Source organism: Strigops habroptila, chromosome 1 (assembly GCF_004027225.2).
Source record: "Strigops habroptila isolate Jane chromosome 1, bStrHab1.2.pri, whole genome shotgun sequence".
Classification (NCBI taxonomy): Eukaryota; Metazoa; Chordata; class Aves; order Psittaciformes; family Psittacidae; genus Strigops; species Strigops habroptila.
The window spans coordinates 123411383-123431755 of NC_044277.2; the positions used below are offsets into that span (position 1 = coordinate 123411383).

Genomic DNA, 20373 nt, shown 5'->3' on the forward strand with positions numbered 1-20373 from the left:
GCATTGTAGCTGAGTTTTAAGCTCCTCTTAGCAGTTCCAAAGTCCTGCTACTCAAAAGTGGGGTGTCTTATCTGTAAAGCTAATAGGTCCTTTGGAAACAGTGTTTGGAAGCTACCTTTTGTTGCCACGACTGACCATAGCGTAATTACCATGCTCAAGCACTTACATAGATATGGACTAAGATGGGCAATTATGTATACTAATCATCTAGTCATCAGCAAAAGCTTTAGTCAAGAAGGGAAGGGATCAAAGATGTCAAGTGAACAGCCAAGAGAATCCAGAGAGAACGGGGAAGAAAAAAGGTAGTGGCAGCTTATTTCATTGTCTTTGTGATCTTACTAGGCCAAAAGAAAAAAAAACCAAAACAGTATTGAATATACTGCTGTGTGCTGTAAGTATGTCTGTTGAGTTAATTTAGCATGTAATCTGGCTTTAAACAATAGATAGCAGGCAGCCACATGAATTCTGTAAAAACTATTTAAACTTCACATTTTGCTTTATTCTTATTAACCTAGTTATAAATATTGAGAGTTAGCATAATTAATTCAGGCCCTATCAGAAGGGTTTTAAATCTCTGGTGTGAAAGTTCAAACCAGTCTCTAGCCACTAGAAATCCGGATGAGGAGCAACAGCAGGAAGGAAAGATGACTAACACATCTACCCACTTCAAAGTCTTTAAAACTCCATCCGTTCCTGCCAGGGACAGGGTTGTCAGCTAGGTAGACACTGGGACTACTTCAGCTTGGCAGCTCCAATGTTTCCAATTCAACAAAGTTTACTTAAATGTCTGCAATGCTTTCTATGTGTCCGAAATATAGTAATTTAGTTAACCCTTTGTCATTGAGTAAAATGGGTTCACACATAAGAACATTACCACTTCAAAATACCCAGTCATTAAACTGTAACAAAGATTTGTTATAAAAATTCATTGGAAACAGCAAAAAAATGAATTTTTAAGAATATAACCACTAACAGTGAATTTAACTTTCTGACTGTAATTGCTGCAGCAGTTTAAGTCTTGCTATGTGGCTCGTAAGCATCACTAAAACTGCCCATGAAAAAAAGACATTTGCTTCTGTTAGCAAACTGTCTTTATTAGTAAGTGAATTCTCAGGAAATTATATGAATGCTGTAACTTTTGCTATCCAATATGCATAAAACAAAGACATAGCAGGACCAATTATACAAATACAAGAAATAATTCATTAGAAAGAGGATGGAGGACCTGAAGGAGTTACAGCTTGTTCTCTTGACTGCAGCTTGTTGGCACATGAAGGTTCTGGGGACTGTTCCCTTGAGGACTTCATATGTTGTATGTTATTTTAAAGAGACTGGAAGGCAGTAGTTGGCATAGATATCCATCTCCATACTGGCTTGTGGGGCACTCCACTACATATGTAGATCAACTGTTACACCAGTTTCCTCAGCATCCCTAGCTAAAGAAGACACACAAAGGCAACTCAGCTGTCATTAAAATGAGGAAAAACTCATTTCTGCATTAACAGTATAAGAGAAAGTGTAAGGTGCTCTGCTATTAGAAGGGAACCTCTCTGTAGCAGAGAAATTAGTCACTGATCCAACAATGAGTAGCTCTCAAGGCAATGCACCTTGAGGTTAACTTTGGAGGGTCTCTCACAAGCTTACCTCAAATTGTTTGAGAGTTAAAAGCTAGGGGAGCTATAGGGGAAGAGCTCTCTATGATGGGAAATCATGGGTCAGGATGCCAAACTCTGATGGGCTGGCACCTGGTTACTTGAAGTTCTCAGTTTTGGAAATGATATTAAGCAGTTTCCCATCACTGTCATGGAGAGGTTATCTCAGGTTTTTAGGATCATGCTAAAACTCACCCTGTGGTGCATATTTTCCCTAGGAACAATGGAACTGCATGTTTTAGGGTCAAAATTAGCTTTTTGCATGTGTCCTGTTGGCTTTAGCAGAATTTCTGGTGTGCGAGGAATATGAATAGAGCTCATACAGCGATTTCTAAAATACAAAATGATAATTACAATATGCTTCCTTAAGGAAAAAATTGAAGGTGATTGACCCTTGTAAATCCTCTCTCCTCCTCTATCCGTTTTACTCCAGTCCTCCGTGATGTCTGTCTGTTTTGCCCGCTTTCACCCAAACCTCGTTGTTGGTGGAACATACTCTGGCCAAATTGTCTTGTGGGATAATCGCAGTCACAGGCGCACTCCGGTTCAGAGAACTCCCTTATCTGCTGCTGCTCACACGGTAAGGATAAAAATCATCTCCTTTATTTCGAGGAAACGGTCAGCAGTGAAGGGGTACTGTCTAGTTGTGTCTACAGTGATGGTTGCCACACAGATGTGTGTGTGGCAATGTAAGTGTTGTACTTGAAGGGAAAGAAATAGGTAAGAGAGATGTACAACCACCTCCTGTAAGTGCTTAACCATCACACTTCATATGGTCAGGTCAGGACATTATCCTCCTTTCCAAGAAAGAGAGCAGGATCAATTACAACACTTGAGTGAGACACCTTTGTGCCAGCACAGTGGCACTGTGACTCTTGCTCTTCATTGCCTGTAAAGAGAGCCAGGTTAATATAGGGACTGTGTGTCTGTCAGTCCAGCACAGTAGGCAGTTCGAAACATTTATTGTTGTCTTGTACACAAGTTTCTCTTTTGAAAAAGATCAGGCACCTACAGTGGTCTCAGTGTAAGTAGACACTGGTACCCTCAAGAAGAGTGGGGCAGTTTGCTTCTGTTTTCCAATACAGCAATGCATACATATCTGCCATGGTTTCCTAATCCAGACAGGGCCGTAGGGCAGAGCTTGCACAATGAGGGGGAGCTTGTTTCAATTAAATGATGTGGAAGAGCATTTTGCTGTTACACGCTAATACTTGCAGATATAGTGATGGTGGCACAGGGCTCTGGTGATGTCTGGGAGACATACAGGCAGAGCAGCAACACAAAATGCCTGAGAAGGAAGAGAGTTTCTCTGTGCCACAAAGATGATGTCTGTGGTAGATGACTCTCTTACATTGCAAAGTACTCATATTGTGCTGTGGAGGAAGAGACAAGCCTGGATTGCCTGCTAAAGTGTCCTCACTCTGCTATGGCACTGACCTCCAGTCCATCCTGTACTAAGATGTTATGCATTCTTGAGCTATTCTATTCCAGAGGTTGGGCTCAGGTGGCCTTTTCATAAGAGCTGGAAGGTGTACTCTGTGGATGGTAAGAACATCCCATATTGGGAGTGGGCTTGGGACCATTCCTGAGTGGGAAGTAGAAAAGAAAATACAGGCTAAACACAGGAGAATAATGTAATAGTATGATATAAGAACGCAGAGAAAGGCAGATTTCCTGAAACATAAGAAACTGAACTTCACAAAGCACTCTGAGAGATAAGATAATAATCTTGTTATAGCAGAGAGAAGGATCAGATTAAGTGATAGGTCTTTTGCACCTCCAGCTTTTACAATCCTACGATTCTTATCTTTGGAATTTGCAGATCAAGGTTCAGCTTTTAGTTGGCTGTGACAACATAATCCTTGAAGTTAAAAGACAACTCTAGAAGCCATACCATGTGAATTAATGCAAAAGATTCAGCATGGGGCCAGTATTATGATAGCAAGTCGCTTATATTAAAAAATGACAGGTGTGCACAGACATGCTTAGTAGGCCAGGCAGTACAAATATTGTTCCCTAAATTTCCACTATCATGAATGTTGATGTAATAATCTAATGATCTGTGCCATGGGTTGCAACTTCAATATTGCTTTTCATTTCCCTAATGTTTTTGCTCATTTTGTCGCCAGTAACGTTCAATCTGCATGAAAAGAAACAGTCTCTCTTGGAAGTGCAATTTAGAGATGTAGCAGACCAGAAAACTGGTGGCAAGAAGCAGACTATCACTGAAAATTGAACAACTGGGACTCAAAATCTAGTGGAAAAGAAAAGATTAATGGGAAGTAATTTGTTTACACTCACAAAACGTTTAAGACAAAATTGTCCCTCTTGGAATTATATATTAAACTAGTCTTATTATTGCAATAGAACAATATGTGATGTTTTGCTTTTAACAAATGTAAATAAATGACTTTCAGTTGTGGATGGGCACTTTATGTGCTGTCATGGATTGGTATAAATAAGTGTTTACACAGTCTAACATGAGGAAGCATGATGTTTTTAAGGAGTGATCAGATTTTACAATAAAAGAGTGCTTACTTTATGTTCATATATGAGAATCACGTAAAATGTAAATGAAGTCTTGGTTGCAAAAGGCTGGCTTGAATCCTCACTACCAAGAAAAAAAAAAGAAAAAAGAATTAAATTAAGACAACTCTACTGTAGCAGTATTACTTTATGTACTGCTACATACATGAGTTGAATATTCGTTTTTAAATTTGAACTTGTGCCATATAAGAAAAAAGGATTTTTCTCTGTTATTTCTCTCACTTAGTTTATTTGAAACAGATAAAGTGTGTTGTTATCACTGGCTTAAACCTTCCCGAAGTTTAGTGTCACTGATTGCCGCCTGGATTCACCAGGGAAGAGAATTCTACCCGCAGCTTACTCACTAATTTCCTTTCACACCCACCACACATCTGCACTTGGGACAACAGGAAATTTTAATTAAGACAAAATCCTTTTGCATGATGATTTAATTTCCAAAATAAATAAAAGCAAGCTGGCAGCAACCCTTTGAAAGGAAGTAGCCTGTTTAGACTTTCTTCTATGTACACTTGGTTGTCTTTCTCATCCATTTTCCTTACGTCTTTTCATTTCTGTAGTGAGTTTTATTGTGCATGAAATTGATGGCTGGTAGCCCTGATTAAAGCCAGACATGGCACACTGGGGTGCTGCTGGAAAGACAGGACTTGCTTTCTCCTTCAAGCCTAAATATTCTAGATACGCCACTGCTTGCTTTAGCTTCCTCCTACCCACACTGTCCCTGTCTGCTTGGACTTCTGGAGGTCAAACACCCATGAAAAAATAGGCCTATGCTTATTTCACACATCAGTATGTGCTAATCATGTTTAGCACTGGGCTCATTAGCTCACCACTAAGCATCAAGAAGGTCCATCATATAAGGGTAATAGTGTGAGGGAACAGATGCGGGGTCCATTTGATGATCCGGGGGAAACAAGGTGCCTGACAAGCTTGAGAGAAAGTAAAAAATCAGCATCAAAATGGACCTTGCGACTTGGTGCGTACAGGTGGCCTCTGAGCACAAGGTACCATTTCAGCAGCAATTGCCGAGTCTGTCTTTGTTGTGGGTGCGCACACACACTGTGTTTTGAGATGCTGCCCTTTTTGCACTTAGGGAGGCAACATTTAATGGGTCTGCTCAGGTATCAAGCCTCAGAGCTTTCCAGTGCTTTGAAGATTTCTGCTTTTCCCTACTGACTGGGTAGGTGACCTGCAGCTGGATCTTAAAGTAGGCTAAAATAAGTGGCAGTTCAGCCATTCCTTTCAGTAGGAGCAAATGCTAGGTTTCTAACCCTACACGGAGTTGGCTTAGAAGCTCTATGGGGATCTCTTGTTAAGTTGGTCCTAATTTTCTTTAAATATGGAAAGTATTAGTGAAAAGTATGTTTTCTTCCTGGAGACACAGGTCTTCTATTCATCGGCAAAAGAGGCAGATAAATACAATATTTCTTTGCTTGACTTGTGTATATGACCTCCCTTAATTCAGCAGGATCATTTGTGCTGGTCAAAAGAAATTAAATCTTATTGTTCAGTCTGACCGATTTTTCACTCTGGAGATTGCTGAACTTGAACCATCCCTCATATGTCACCATCAGATATCAGATGACACTTTAGGCTCCAAATATTACCAGATTCTTCAGAAAAGGAACAGGCCAAGTTTTGTTATTGCATTTGAAGTGGAATTCAGCCTCCAAGCAATGACTATGCTATGGCGAACCAGGTGTAACACCCTAAATTTAGTCACTGCACATTTATAATGACAGATTTAAAAAGGTATATTGGCCAGTGCTGGAAAATGCTGATGGACTTCTTCATGTTTTTCAACTGGAGTACATTTGCAAATGTTAAGCATGCAAGCCAAATTCTGGAAAAGTTCAAGTTTTATGCAGCTGTTTTCTTGAATAAAGTTTTCATTTTCATTTTCATTCTCATTCCATTTGGACCATTTGCCTCTTTTTGCCAGCTATTTTCAGTGTCAAAAGCCATCAGTAGAATGATATATGTCCCTGTGGGTGAAATCTCACGCACATAATTCAGTATTTTCACAGCATTACTCAGCTGGGTCGTTTTATTATGAGGAAAATGAAACTTTGAAAACATTTCCACCTCCATAACGTACCTCTTAAATTTAAATCTAAAAAAAACCCCACAATAAAAAACAATTCCTATCTGGCAAAAGCGGACTCCTGTATTTTCCAGGCATTATGTGACTACATCATTTTTTAAAATAACATATGACATTAGTAATCTGTTTGTGACAATGCGAGAATGGCTCTCTGATTTCCAGTGTTTATGTGTTTTCAGCATCCCGTGTATTGTGTGAATGTAGTTGGAACACAGAATGCACACAATCTCATTACCGTCTCTACAGATGGCAAAATGTGCTCCTGGAGCCTGGACATGCTCTCAACTCCACAGGTGGGTTTGTTTTCACCTATACAGGGAAAAAAAGCACAGTCAGTAAAGCAGGATACCTGCTTAATGGAACCTAAAAGCCAAAACCTCATGTCCTATACAAACTAAAACCAGTGGATGCACTTGAAAGAGTACAGCTTGCTTCCAGCAGTCTCTGCTAAGAGCCAAAGCCCATTTCCTTTACCACAAATCATGTAATTATTGTAATACATTAATACATAGGTCAGTTTCAAGTGAAAATGAAATAATCCATTTTAAATCATGGTAATTACAGAAGTCGCCTGTGGTATAAATTGTACTTACTCTACAGCATTGTTTAACAAATACAGACTAGATTGCACTGTTGCTGAACACACCCTAGGCACTATGGGTTTCCAAGGTACAGCCAGAAAGCTTACTTTGCTGCTTGCCTTCAGTAGCCAAAGGAACAAACAATGTAAATCAAAAGTTTTAGAACTGATTTCCCCCCTCTGGAATGTTTGCTACCATTGTCTTCTTACACACACACCCCACCAGTCCCCGCTTTGTATCAGAAATGAAAGGAAACCCAGGAAAATTGTCCAAACCACTAGTGATTATAATAATGAAAACTAAACAAAGAATTTGATGCTGAAAAAGGCCAATTGAAAGCATCTTTTAAGTGTTTTCTTCTGGAGTAGTACATTTTGTATTCTAACACATCATTCATTTTTTATATGTAATTTCTTGGGAAAAAAAAAATCATATAATTTTTACTAAGCATCCTGGGACTTGATCTTGTTTCAAAATGCTGCATAGAAACTCCTCTTCATGATTCCATTAATCATCCATTAATCATGCATTAATGTGCAATTACTATTGAATTATTTACTTTTCAGTGTTTATACAGGAGGTGGGACTCCTCTATCCTAAACTTAGCCATCTAGAAGCTAGGTCAATGTCAAGTCTAAGCTAGTAATTTTAGTTCCCTTTACAGTTAATGTAGAGAGACTGTGCGCTTCTGGAGGACGACTCTCCAAGCCCAATGTAAAATACCATTTCAGATACCCACCCTAGGGTACAGAACTGTCAAATCTTGGGATGGAAGGGGCTTCTGGAATTCATCCCATCTACTCTCCTATTCAAATTGAGGCCAACTTCAAAGTTAGATTGTGTTCATCTAAGGCAACAGTATGGAAACGAATGCTCTTCTGGAATAGAAGTAAAGGCATCTAAAATGCCCCAGACATCTATGTTTAGGCACCTGAATCCCTTCCCCAATTTCTCAGTTAAAAAACAAGAAGATAAATCCCACCTTTATGTATTCACTTACTGAAATACTAAATTCTGAAGCAGAGATTTGTGAACATCTCAGTTCCAGTACTTCATCACTCAGATGGAATTTCTCTGCTCCAAACTGGCTTTCAACAAGGATGGGAACACACCCCACATTACACTGAAGTTTGGCGCATGGATCATGGTGATGAAGGCACAGGATTTGACGTCAAGCCATAGCTTTAAATTGGGAGGAGTAGAGTGTTGCTGATGTGTGTCAGTCTGAAACTTTCCAAAGACACTGATCCAGAGCACTCATGTACAGCCATACAGCCATGGTGTAGGCACTGGAAGGAGAGAGTCCACCACAGTATTTGGCCGTGTCTCCACAAATACACTAAATGATGATCTTACCCCACAAGTTTTTCACAGAAATGTATGGTCCACAGGTGCTCTGCCAATGCATTTACCAGATCTAGTTTTGCTTATTTTTAGTAGAACCAAATGTATTTCAAAGAAAAGTATAAACCAAGCAGAAGTATTTCTTTATGGATTTGCAGCCCTCTCACAGGGATGCCTGCTTTCCTTAGCTACAGCAAAAAGACCTTCTGAGAAAAACACTACAGGTTTTGGCCCTAGAAGAACAGCAGCTTAGACATTTTAAACATAGAAAACATACCCACTTAAATAGCTAAAAATGAAAATTGCTAAATCATTCAGCCCCTTTGTGGGTTCTCAGATTACAGCATTTAGGCTGAACAACCAAAAAGTTGTGCAAAATCTGCTCAAAGCATACTCATCTTGCAATGGCCACAATCTGTTCATGCTGGTTGTACTTGCAATAGCAAAAATCGGCACGCTGATTTACTTTGAAATGTAGCTACCAAATGAGAAAAATAAAAAGCTTGCTGGTTGATAGCTTGATGGTGGAGTCCAGAGGGAGTGTTTATGGTTACTTCAGAAAATCCCTGAAAAGCAATGCTTAGAAAGATGGAAGTGAGGACCCCAACTTTTTAATTTTGTTCTGCAAAGGGACAAATGGCACAGTCTGATAAATGCCTCAGGTGCAAAATACACAGGCTATTACATGTGTTTCTTGATGGACAACTGATTTCAGAAATGTTCGTAAATAGAAGGGTATTGTATGTTTTATTAGAGCCTGGGGCTGGCAAGTGTAAGCATTAAGGTATTATCTTTAATTTCTGCACCATTAGATTTTAAATTCTCACCTGTCATCTCTGCCTGAATTAAGATGATGTAGCAAAGACCAGTGCCTTTCAGCCACTCTCAAATGTGTGACAGACAGAGGTGGGGACAGCAGGAAAAAACAGCCAATCAAAAGGATGGTTGAAGAATAATAACAAAATTGCAGAATAATAACAAAGACCTGTTTTGGTAGGAGAGCATGGAGCTGGTTTACAATAAGTCCAAACCAGTGGCGGTTACAGGAATGGCTTTCCCAACCGGAGATGTCAATAACTTTGTTGTTGGCAGTGAAGAGGGAACAGTCTACACAGCCTGTCGTCATGGAAGGTGATGTTCAGCATTTTGTACTTTGATATTGTGTACCTGTGTTGGCATGAAATAGCCAAGTGTGTATGGAGAGTGTTTCATGTTTTTTCTCATGGATCAACAGTGTCTGTACTGTTCTACTTCACATGGCTAGGACAGGAGTCACTTGACTTTGAGCATTTGTGCTATACAGCCTGTTATACTGCTCCCTGCATAGTTGGTGGAGGGCGACTACTCCTAGATTTCCTTTCCTTTACCTTTTTCAGACATCTGCCTGAAGAAGAGATGACAGGTACCTCAGAAATGTCTCTTTCTTGCCCATGAGGTGAGATGGAGGTCTAGACAGCTAATGGACGTGTAGGTATCTATGCCTGGACAGGTCATATGAGGCCCTAGAAGACAGTTTTGTTGCAGGGTAATCGGGCCCAAACTGCTCATAAGAGATGGCAATCTGCTTTATTTTTTACCATCCTCAGCTCCATTTTCAGTCTCCACAGGCATATATCAGAGAAAAGCCACCATGGTCACACGTGCATGTGAGTAACAGAGCATGCATGTCCCAGTGCATGGCCATCCAGTGCCAGGTATTCCCACGCAGCTCTGTAGGCTGTGTCTGCGCAGCAAGGCTAGATACTGAGTCCTGCTAGCCCCTGGTCTCAGTGGGCAGTTTGGACATGCCCACCCTCTCCAGGAGGGCGAGAGGGTTTTGCTGTACAGCTAGGAGCCATGCCACATTGTTTGCCCTCAATCTGATTTATTTCCTAACAGGGATGTACCTGCAGTGTGCCACACAGGTACACAAGCTCTGGCTGACCTCTGGCTGCCAGGACTGGTACCCTGTGCTCGCACACACATGGAGGTCATATCCCTTCCTCGCACAACCCAGGTTGTAGTTTAATACTGCAAGTTCCATATTTTGTACCCTGTAAATCTTCAGGATGCTAGAGTGCTCTGTTAGTTTCTGGTAGTAGCTTCATCCTCTGCAATACTTGAAAGGCTTTTGTAAAGAAACTTTATTCACTGATAGATTTAAAGCTCACCCCACCAATAGTTTGCAATATTCTCTGAATTCATATTTTGTCATACTCTGTGTTTCTGTTGACCAAATACACATCAATACACTGGTCTAAGATTGTAAGGCTTCTATTACACACTCCTAATATTGTATAAAAGTTTTACATATATTTTGTTTCATACAATTTTTATTTTAAACTATTTTTATTTTAGCCTGACCACTGACAGTATTGAAAAATTGTGTCTATTTAGGCATACTTACAGTCTGTGTGCCAACTGATGGTTTGAATTAGTCTTAGGCTGCTAGGATAAACGAAGCATGTCCGAGGGCATTTCTCACTTCTGATCTTTCAGACATGCTTGGTTTGTTCCTCACAAGATGAGGAAGGTGTCAGATCCTCTTGTTAGCACAACTTTCCAGCAAACCTTCAGCTGACCCTCAAAAAACGCACTCCTTTTCTGCTTCTGCCTGTCTTTGTGCTATCATCCCCATTTTATTTCCAGAGGCTCCTGTGTCCTTCAGCCCAGCACAGTGGAGCTGTATGTTATTCTGGAAAAAGGTGTGTCAAAGCACAGCAGACACCCAAGGTGTCCTCAGTGCTCCAGAACTCCCCTTATCCTGCCAACTACACGGCAGACAGGTGGGGATAAAATAAGAGGTGTGCTTTGTACCCAGCACTGCAGAGGCACTGCAGAGCTTAGTCCCTGCTCCAGCACAAGCGGCAGGGTCTGGTAGGGAAGCCTAAGTGAGGCCACACTGTGATGGTGGTCAACAAGAGAGGTGAAGGGACCAATTTCCTCCAGTGCAGCTCCTCGTCTCTTTGGGCAAGCTGTACTCACACTGGCACAGGACTGGAAGCCTTGTCAGAGCTGTGGCTATTCTTAATGTATTTTCTTTCACTGGCAATTTTTATATAATGTAAGTAAAAGAGTAATTTCGTGATTCCCCTTTCTGTATACACTGTGAGACAGCACTGACAACTGATCTGGCGTCATTTGCTTCCAGGAAGAAGAAAACTGTGCACATTGTCTCTTACACAGCGTTGTATTTTTCCTTCCTAATAGCTATTCTAGCCTCAGGCTGATGAAATGCACATCTCCCCTTCTTCAGAGTAATGACTCTATGATACCTGATCACAGGAACAGTTCCTTCTCTTTTTGTGAAAAAGGATTTTCTTCCTAGTGACTTGATCGACTGCTGTGGAAAGTTATTTTAGATGTGTAAGAGAAAAAGAATTGCTCATGATAAGTCATTAACATATTTGCATTTTTATTTTAATGGTTATTCCTAGTGATAATGGCTTACTCACAGGCATAAGCGATAGTATAATTATAATTTAGAATTATTTTATGATTATACATAAATGTTATTTCAAGCTCAGTAGTAGACAGTGTATGTAAAACTGAGTAAGGCAAGTCTTCAGAAGTAAGAGAATGTCCCCCTGTGCTGGATTCTGATCATTAATTGTGCCCAAAGGAGTAAACCTCTTCAGGCAAAGGCCTTCCTGAAAGGAGAGAGATTTGCAGATTAAGTGGAACTTTAAAAGGAAATAGGAAGCTACGAGTAAAGAAAAATTATGTTAAATCACCAGATGTTATATCACTCACTGAATGCAAATGTCTCTTCTTCCTGCAGTAAAGCTGGCATTGGTGAAATTTTTGAAGGCCACCAAGGACCCGTCACAGGAATCAACTGTCACATGGCAGTGGGTCCAATTGACTTTTCCCATCTCTTTGTCACATCATCATTTGACTGGACAGTCAAGTTGTGGACCACAAAGGTGAGAAATCCATGCAGGGGTGGAATGGGTAATGCTGCTTGTGAAAATTCTGTTGTTAGAAATATTTCAATATTATCTATAGGAAATCCTAAGAATCAATTAAAGAAAAGCTGTGCTTACAATAGGCGTAGTGATAAAGTTATAAGTAAAATATATATCTGTGTCAACCATATTTACTCTGGAGTGTACCCTGCCCTTTAAAGGTAGCTTCAGCTGGCCTGCACTTCAGTATTAACCTTGGTGCTGAGCAATTTCGCTAGGCAAGGAGATTAGGATGTCTTGCACTGCAAGGCATCAAACAATCCATCCAGCACTCCCTGTGCAGACTAAATTGCAAGGCTGATACTATGCACCGTGATGGTGCAGCAGCAGGAACACTTTCTTCTGATGAAGCAATAGGGGAAGCACACGTACGACTTAATGCAATCAATACCACTTGTGAAATGCATTGCCGTAGGAGGTTGTGATAGCCAGAAAGTATAAATTGTCCCAATGACATCAGACACTGATGGCTGGAAGCAGGGAGGAAATACATGCTGGAACTTACATTCATGACCACCGTGGATCTGTTGCTGACTGCTCTATGGACGTGTTCCTGTGACCTTTTACAGGGAGAGCACTATGAAAAACAGAAATGGATACACAGTCCTCTGAAGCTTTCTGTCATAGAACAGTACTGTATTACCCTATATTACATTATAGGGTAATGACAGCATGAGTGGAAACTTTGTGACAGATTAAACAGACCAACCTGTTTCTTTGTACGGGCTGAGTAAAGCAGGAGAATGAGAGGTAAAATTCTAATTATGAGTCATCTAGACAGTTATTTTTGCCAGATACCAGAGTAGAGAACTGACTTCCAAATGCCAGGCTTTTGTCTTAACCATATTTTTATGCCTGCTTTTGGTTCACATCTTGAGCTGCACCCACAGGCTTCCAGTACTGGAAGCTCACTCCAGTCAGGAAGTATCTCAGCATGTGTTCCTCCAAGACATCAGGGCTTGGAGATGCTAGAACAGATGCTCAACAAATGTAAACACAGAAGTGATCAGAAGGGCTCATGTGACAGCCTTGTGCTGGGAACAGAAGCACAGTTATCTAGATAATAACTTGAATCATCTTCCATAGTAGCTTCACAATGCATTTGTTAATGGCTTGATCCAATGTGAATGCTAATTAACAGGTATCTTTTCCTGATCAACAGTGACTACAGCTCGTGGTTTTGCCTTTGTCATTTTAGGAAACTCATTATAAAAAGGCACATGATTTACCTAACTCACATGTAACCATACACATCAGTGGACCCAGCTTTAACCAGTGCAGAAGTGGTTCAGAAGAGTGGTCATGGGCAGGCTGGAGTGGGTCTGGGATAGGTCCAAGGTGGTAAATATCAGAGAGGGCTGCAGGATGACCAAATGATGGAGAGCTTAGTTGTTACCTGGCTGGGGCTGGCTAGGCTGATGGGTGTCTGAGATAAGGGAGTCCTGGACAGGCATAACTGGTGGCAAGGGAATATTGGAGTATTGAAGCTGAAACTAGGTAAGGGGAAAAGAATTTGTAGGGACTAAAAGGAAGATGAAAGGCAGGTACTGAATTCCGAACATACATGTCCAGAAAAATCTAGGGTGAGTATCTGACCCCCAGCTTGAGGTTGAGTATGGCAATAAGGGTCTCATCCATCTGCAACTTAAATGAAATTATATTAAGGGATAATAAGGCCTGTTTTTTATTTTGAACTCCTGGGATTTTAGAAGTTAGCAGTAACACTAACACAGCATATTTGGGGCACAAAGACACTGCAGTTAGCAGTGCACAGTTATCCTTGTGGAATAATTCAGTGCCAAAATGGTTAGGTCAGATTCTGCTCAATATAGTCAGTTTTCAAAGAACCAAACCATTTAAATTTCTAATATCTATCAAGCTGTGGCTCATCTGGCAAGAGGGGCTTCCTGAGAAAGCTGTTTGACCTAGCTGCTGTGAGCTGTGAGGTGCACGTGACACACCACAGCACCACTCAGAGCTGTAAGCTGTGTTGCTGTATTGGATTGCTTGCTTGCTTCTGGAGCAGGTTTGAGCAGCAGCAGCCCCAGGCTGCTGTAATGCCAGGCACTGCACTGTGGAGACATCCTCCGAGACGCTAGACAAGTTCTTGAACTGTGATGAATGTTTTCTTTTTCTTCCAATTTGACTCTGACAGAAGTTTATTTCCATACTGTCTGGATAATTCTCTTGGCTGAAGCTATTGCATATTTGGGGGTCTCTCTGTTTAGTTCCCATAGTCAGTGCCCAGTCAATCAGTGGGCTTTGAATAAACCCATCAGCATGTTTGATTCTCTGAAAAAATATAGTGGATTAATATGAAGCATCAAGTGCTACTGCTGGTTTACGAGAGTTTACTGAGAATAGTTTTATTCCTTTGGTTTCTTATTTGCAAATTTAATCTTTCTATCTGCATTCAATGCCTTATTGCTTTCCTGCTTCTATCAGTGTTGCCTACTTAATCCTTTGCACATTATCCTCTTTGGTCATGAAATTCAATTCCTTTCTGTTTCCCAGGTTCAGAGTCAATGTCCAATTGTAAAGTGAACCATAAAAGCTCTGTGTTAATATTGCTTACTGATGTTGTGCAGCACCCTGGGGTGCTTACAAGAAAGGTACTTTCATAGCAGGCATTTGACTGATGGATTGAAAGAACCATCTCCCTTAAAACTGTGGCTCAACATTTTATAATCTGTTTTTGTGGTTAACACAGTTTCTATCCAAAGGCAGTTAAACCAGGTGACTGAGAATAAGGTTTTCACTAACGGAAGAAGGAAGGTTTTGTAGATAACACTAATAAAAGGTTCACATTATCACCCATCACATTAGCCAATAATTAGATCCCTGGGTGAATAGTAAGCAACCAGAAGCAACAGGAAAAGAAAAGGAATTTGCAAAGATAGTCACTTGATAGCCAGGGCATTACCTGGTTCCTGATGAAGGCAACAGAGCTTTCAACTTTAATTCATGCTGCCATTTGAGCAAGTCTTGGATGCAGAGCTGTCAAAGGGAAGTCCTGATGTGAAGCGTCTGTGGAGCTGTGCCCTTAATAAGGTACTGTCTGTATGATGCTTTGAAGAGGTAAAGTGCTAAGTGGAAATGCTAAGTGTTGTTAATTAATTAAGCCCTAATCCTCATGAACAAATAGCATGAGGTTAAATAATGAAATGTAAGTATTGTTATTATTACAGCAATTGCTGTTTGGAGACCAAATTTTTACATGTTGTGTCAAGGGACAGGAGCTAGATTGGAATTGCTGAAGCGTAGCAAAACAAGTGAGTTTCAGCTAAAGCCTAGAAGATGGCTTGTTTGCTGCTCAGGGAGTTAATAAAGGTCTGGATTGAGAGCTCGATTTTGTTAGGTCTTTCATCCTTCACGTCTCCTTTATCTCCTATCCTTCCATTGAGGGGAGGTGCTAATGACTGCTTTTCTCTTGCACCTTTGCCTAAGTCATGCTCAGATAGGCAGCTGACTAGAAGAGAGATTCAAACTCCACTGGTTTTAATTTGGTTTAGAGGTTGAACACCGTCTCCTCAGAGGTCAAGCTGAAGGCTGTCACTAGAACAATGCAAAGAAGCACGTGGTGGTGTTGCTAAAGATAGGTACCTCTAACCCCCTATCCCCTTCCCCAAAAGTTGATTGATAGGATCAGATAGAATCAACTTGATTGACAGACCAAATTTACTGTGTAGGAAAATGGTGTTGCAGAATGAATCAGAGCAATGCGTGATTGTGTGGATTAGTCACCAAGAAAAGAAGCACTTACAAATGAGCAATTTTTAAAGTTTACTAAAATAACAGGGTCAGGTTGTCACTTTTTTAAGATTAAGAATTACTATTTTTACATTACAAATACCATGTAGCAAGATATCTGGTTACTGGCTTAGATTTTTTCTAGTATGATTTCAATCACATTAAGTGGGTGAGTGAGAGCCTCTTGTGTTATAGATAGCATTGCCTGAAGTTAAAGATCCAAATAGAAATGTAACCAAACATGTAGTCATGATAAAAGGACAGTAAACCTAGTGAATGATCACAAAATCTTGGTGAATTGTGCCTCATGAAAATTAACTGTAATTGGAAATGCTGGAGTCAATGACTTGATTTAGTGAAGTCCCATGGCAAGTGATCAGAGTGGATCAGTGGCTCACAGATTAGAGACACTGATGTTAGTGGTTAATTGTATATAGCATTCTCCTGCCTTATGGAAGATGTTGCTATTCCAGCAAATATGCAGTTATATATGAAGAGTGTAGGAGCTCCATGAGAGTAACCTGTAAGCCAGTGGTTTGGGCACCAAGCCACGCTGCAAAGGTCTGCCTGAGTGGTACTGGAACATGCATCTTCTCTAAGTGAAGGAAGTGCAGTGATATTCTTGCACTTTTGCTCTGAGCTGTATCTTGTGCCTAAGAAAACTCTGATTTCACTGAAAGTAGGATCTTCTCAGAGTAAAGCTTTGATTTTAATATGCTGACACTTCCTGATGAAAACCAGTTTTGTCCACTTGGGGCCAGCCCTACTTCTCCAGTTTGTAACAGGATCAGACAGGTCTCTGACAGCAAAATGGACTGGTGAAATGCAGAATGTACCCTCTCTTGCATACACTTAACTGTAGATGAGAGCTGGACTTAATGAAATTTAGAAAGTATCACCATTTTCAGTCTTAAACCTGTTAATTCTTAATATTATTTTCTAAACTTTCTTAAATCCTTTGGGTCATATTCAGTCCTCTCACATTCGCACATGAAGCATTTTAGATGACTCATACTGCATATGAAGTTGGATCCTCCTGTATCCTTTATTATTTATGGCTTCTGTACTTTGGTTTCTTATGCAGCTATGGGAGAGAAGTAACTGTAATGCATACATCTGACATCTCCTGGAGGTACCACCATTATTTCCCACCACTGACAATGCAGGAGGCCAAGTCTGGCAGATAATCAGTTGTTGCAGCTTTTGATGGCTTTCCTGCATCTGGACAGCCTCAGGTCATATCTAAACCAGCAGATGTAGCAGCACTTCTGAGCTCCTGCATCTATCTTCTTGTTCTGGCTTCCCCCAAACCACTGCCAGGAAGGAATCAGCCTCTTCATCCCATGCCACACACACAGCTGTACCTTGATCCTGCAGCCACAAAAGCTAAGATACAAGCAGAAGGAAGCCAGGGTATGTTCTAACCAGATGTTAAATCACACTATAGTGCTGTCAGGACCTCTGGCTTTCTGCACCTGCCACCCCACTGAATCTGGATGCAACCTGCATCTGTCTCTAGTGCCATGGTGGGTGATCTCAAAAGGGCATGGAGAGTTTAGGGAGACATAAGAAATAGCATTGAGAAGAAAAAGAAACAACGTACTGTGAGGGAGACCAAACTTCAGTCTATTTTGCAAGTAGGTGGACTAAATACAGACAGTTTTCCCTATTATCTTCTCTCTGTGGAGTCCTTTACTACTCCTTCCTCCCACTGCTTTTGGTGGTGCTCAAACATCTGTTTCAGAGGACAATTTCACTCCTCTTATTTTGCATACCTGGCTAGGATGCTACGCCTTGCTGCTGCATCACAACACAGAGCTCCTTCTTGACTCCACTCATGAGGCAGTCACCTTCCTTTGACAACACTGTATTTCCAGTGCAGGCTTTTCTCTTTGATAAAAGCAATTAAAATGATTAATCTAATTAATCACTGTCCAAATGCTAATTTTATCTGATTATAGGGAAAGACAAAGGGTGATAAAATAGTGTGCTGGTTTCATGGAAATGGTTTCTCTGTGGTGTGAGTTCAGAATTTTGAGTTTTGTCCAAAAAAAAGGCAATGAATGAATTTGCTTCAGAGCTCACTTTCTGTCAGAAGGCCAAGCTGACTTGGCGAAGAGGGTGGAGTTGCCTGTTCAGACAGGATTTTTTCAGTTTTTGCCCTTTACCTCTGGAGCCAGAGGTCTGGCTCTCATCCAGCTGTACAAAAAAGAAGATTATGGTATTTTCTAGGTAGTTTTAAAAAGCAAAACCGAAGTGAAGTCAGGTGGCTCGAAATCAGCCCCAAGTTCTTCACATGAAATGTTTCTCATGATTTTGGTTTTTGGTGTAGCCATATTTGAAAGTGATACGAAAATATTCTTCAGCTGGCCAACATACTTCATTTACTCATGTGAACCAGGCTGCTTTGTGAAACATTTTGTGAAGAATGGCACACATACATAAAAATAAAAGTAATCTAAAGCACCAAGTCTGTTCTGAAAAACTCAGAGAGCTAAACTCTATTTCAGAAAGCCTCAACATAAATCCAGCTGTAGCATTGAAAGCTTTATTTGCACATGGAAAGCAGAATTGGATTTCATATTCAGGAGCTCATATAATCTGTACAAAACAAAGTTGTCATTCCTTTTTCCCCTGAAATCAAAATGCAAACCTCCCACTGACTGTTCTGTTGCAGAATTACACTGGAGGATCAGGCTTGCATGTAATAGTTAAACACTTCAGAAAAACTATCAATATGTAAAACCCAGAACTAATGGAAATTTTCTCCCACCTGCTTCATGCAGCCGTCCTTTCTCTGCTATGTGAGAGACTTTTGTTATCAGTAGAAAAAAGGAACTGTATCCAAAATCCTACGAGATGGAGTTCTCCTCAATAATAATTAGCCTCAAAATTATTGCTTGCTGACCCATGAAAGCTCTGTGGGCATCCTGGTGGCAGCAGCTACAAATACTAATCTTGACTGTTCAGCAGACGGTGCTGTAACATCAGGCTGCGTCAGCTGTCCTTCTATGTTCTCCATGCTCCTGCCTGTGCTTCCTGGCAGCTGGAACTGCAGCAGCAGAGTCCCTCGAAAGCCTTGTAATTCACCAAGTCCACATGCAGTGCCAGGCCGGGTACCCTGTGATGAAGCAGCATTTTCCATTAAAAAGAAAAATTGAATTTTCAGGGACCTCATACTGAATGTTTCCATCAGAACCACAGGAGTGGGAAACAATCCCCTGAAACCACAGTTACATTATTCTGCTTCCCTCCTTGCCTCACAATTTGAGCTAAACTACCTTTCTAACAACTTGAGGCCCAAAAAGACCAGTTCCACTGACTGCAACAGGACTCAGGTTCAGGACCTGAGTGCATGCTGCTGCCTCTCCTGTACAACGGGAGAGTACTTAGCACAGTGATCCAGCTTCTTCCAAAACATGCCACTCACTCTCCAGCCCTGCTTCCTGATCCCACCTATATGGCATATAAACATAGAGTGACAACTGGAGGTAAAAGACCAAATCTGCCCTTCTTCAGTGTTTCACTGTGTTCAGTGTTTCCTCTGAGCAGGATTTGTTGATTCCATCAGTCTAGGAAAACCATACATTGGTCATATTTCTCAGCAAGTTCCCCAAATTCTGCTCTGGAGAAAAAAAACAACAGGAAAACAGTAATATGAAGGCAGGAGTATGAGCTACAGAAACTGTGAATCAGTTTGCTAGGCAGGGACAATAAGACCTTTATAGTGTTTTGAGCTTCTTAAAAGAAGATGTTGAGCCACCTTTAGAAGTAGATAGAAATTCTAAAAGAAAATGGAAGTATTTATAATAAAGACATTTCCTGACTGAAATGCATAGTTAGTAGCACAGGAAAAAGTGCTGTCTTGTTTAAAGCATGTTTTAAATAAAAGGTGGAAAACTTGATTAACATTTAACGATGAAGTCAGCAGTCTGAGGAAATACAGAACAAATGGCAAATACCTGTACAGGCTTCTCCACTGTTGCCATCCACACTCCATCCACCTTGATGTGGGCGAGTGGAACAGAAGGTATTAAACCTCAAGCAGTGGAAACCTGTAGGCAAAACTCTTGCAAGTGTGGAGTAAGAGGGGCTCCAGACTGGGGATGAAACTGGATGATCTAAAATGCAGAAACAAGCATAACACCAGTATGCCAGTAGGAACTGGGGAGAAAAGTAAGCTGGGAACACTGCCCTCCCTGGTGCCTCACTATAACCCAGTCTGCATTAGCTTCTTCATGAAATCTTTCTTAAGCCTGTTTTGTAGAGTTTCAAAACCTACTTGTATTGTAATGTGATGTTTCAACATTTTCTGATGTTTGTAAAGTTCATCCATTGCAAGCAGATATCAGTAATTCATTTAAATTTACCTTAGACATCAAGTAATACACATTTATATCAAACCTGAAAATAGTTCCTCAGCTAATATGCAGTGGTGAAGAGAAATGCCA

General features: G+C 40.7%; 1 protein-coding gene across 7 annotated transcripts in view; it reads left to right on the forward strand.

The window, feature by feature from the left end:
* DYNC1I1 (dynein cytoplasmic 1 intermediate chain 1) overlaps window positions 1-20373 on the forward strand; it is a 190660-nt gene that overhangs the window by 137510 nt on the left and 32777 nt on the right. For all 7 annotated transcript variants that reach the window (XM_030492458.1, XM_030492475.1, XM_030492494.1 and 4 more), the window contains 4 exons: window positions 2086-2232; window positions 6480-6593; window positions 9223-9356; window positions 11986-12130. In XM_030492458.1, coding sequence (XP_030348318.1) covers window positions 2086-2232; window positions 6480-6593; window positions 9223-9356; window positions 11986-12130 — 540 coding nt within the window. The remainder of the gene's footprint in view (window positions 1-2085; window positions 2233-6479; window positions 6594-9222; window positions 9357-11985; window positions 12131-20373) is intronic.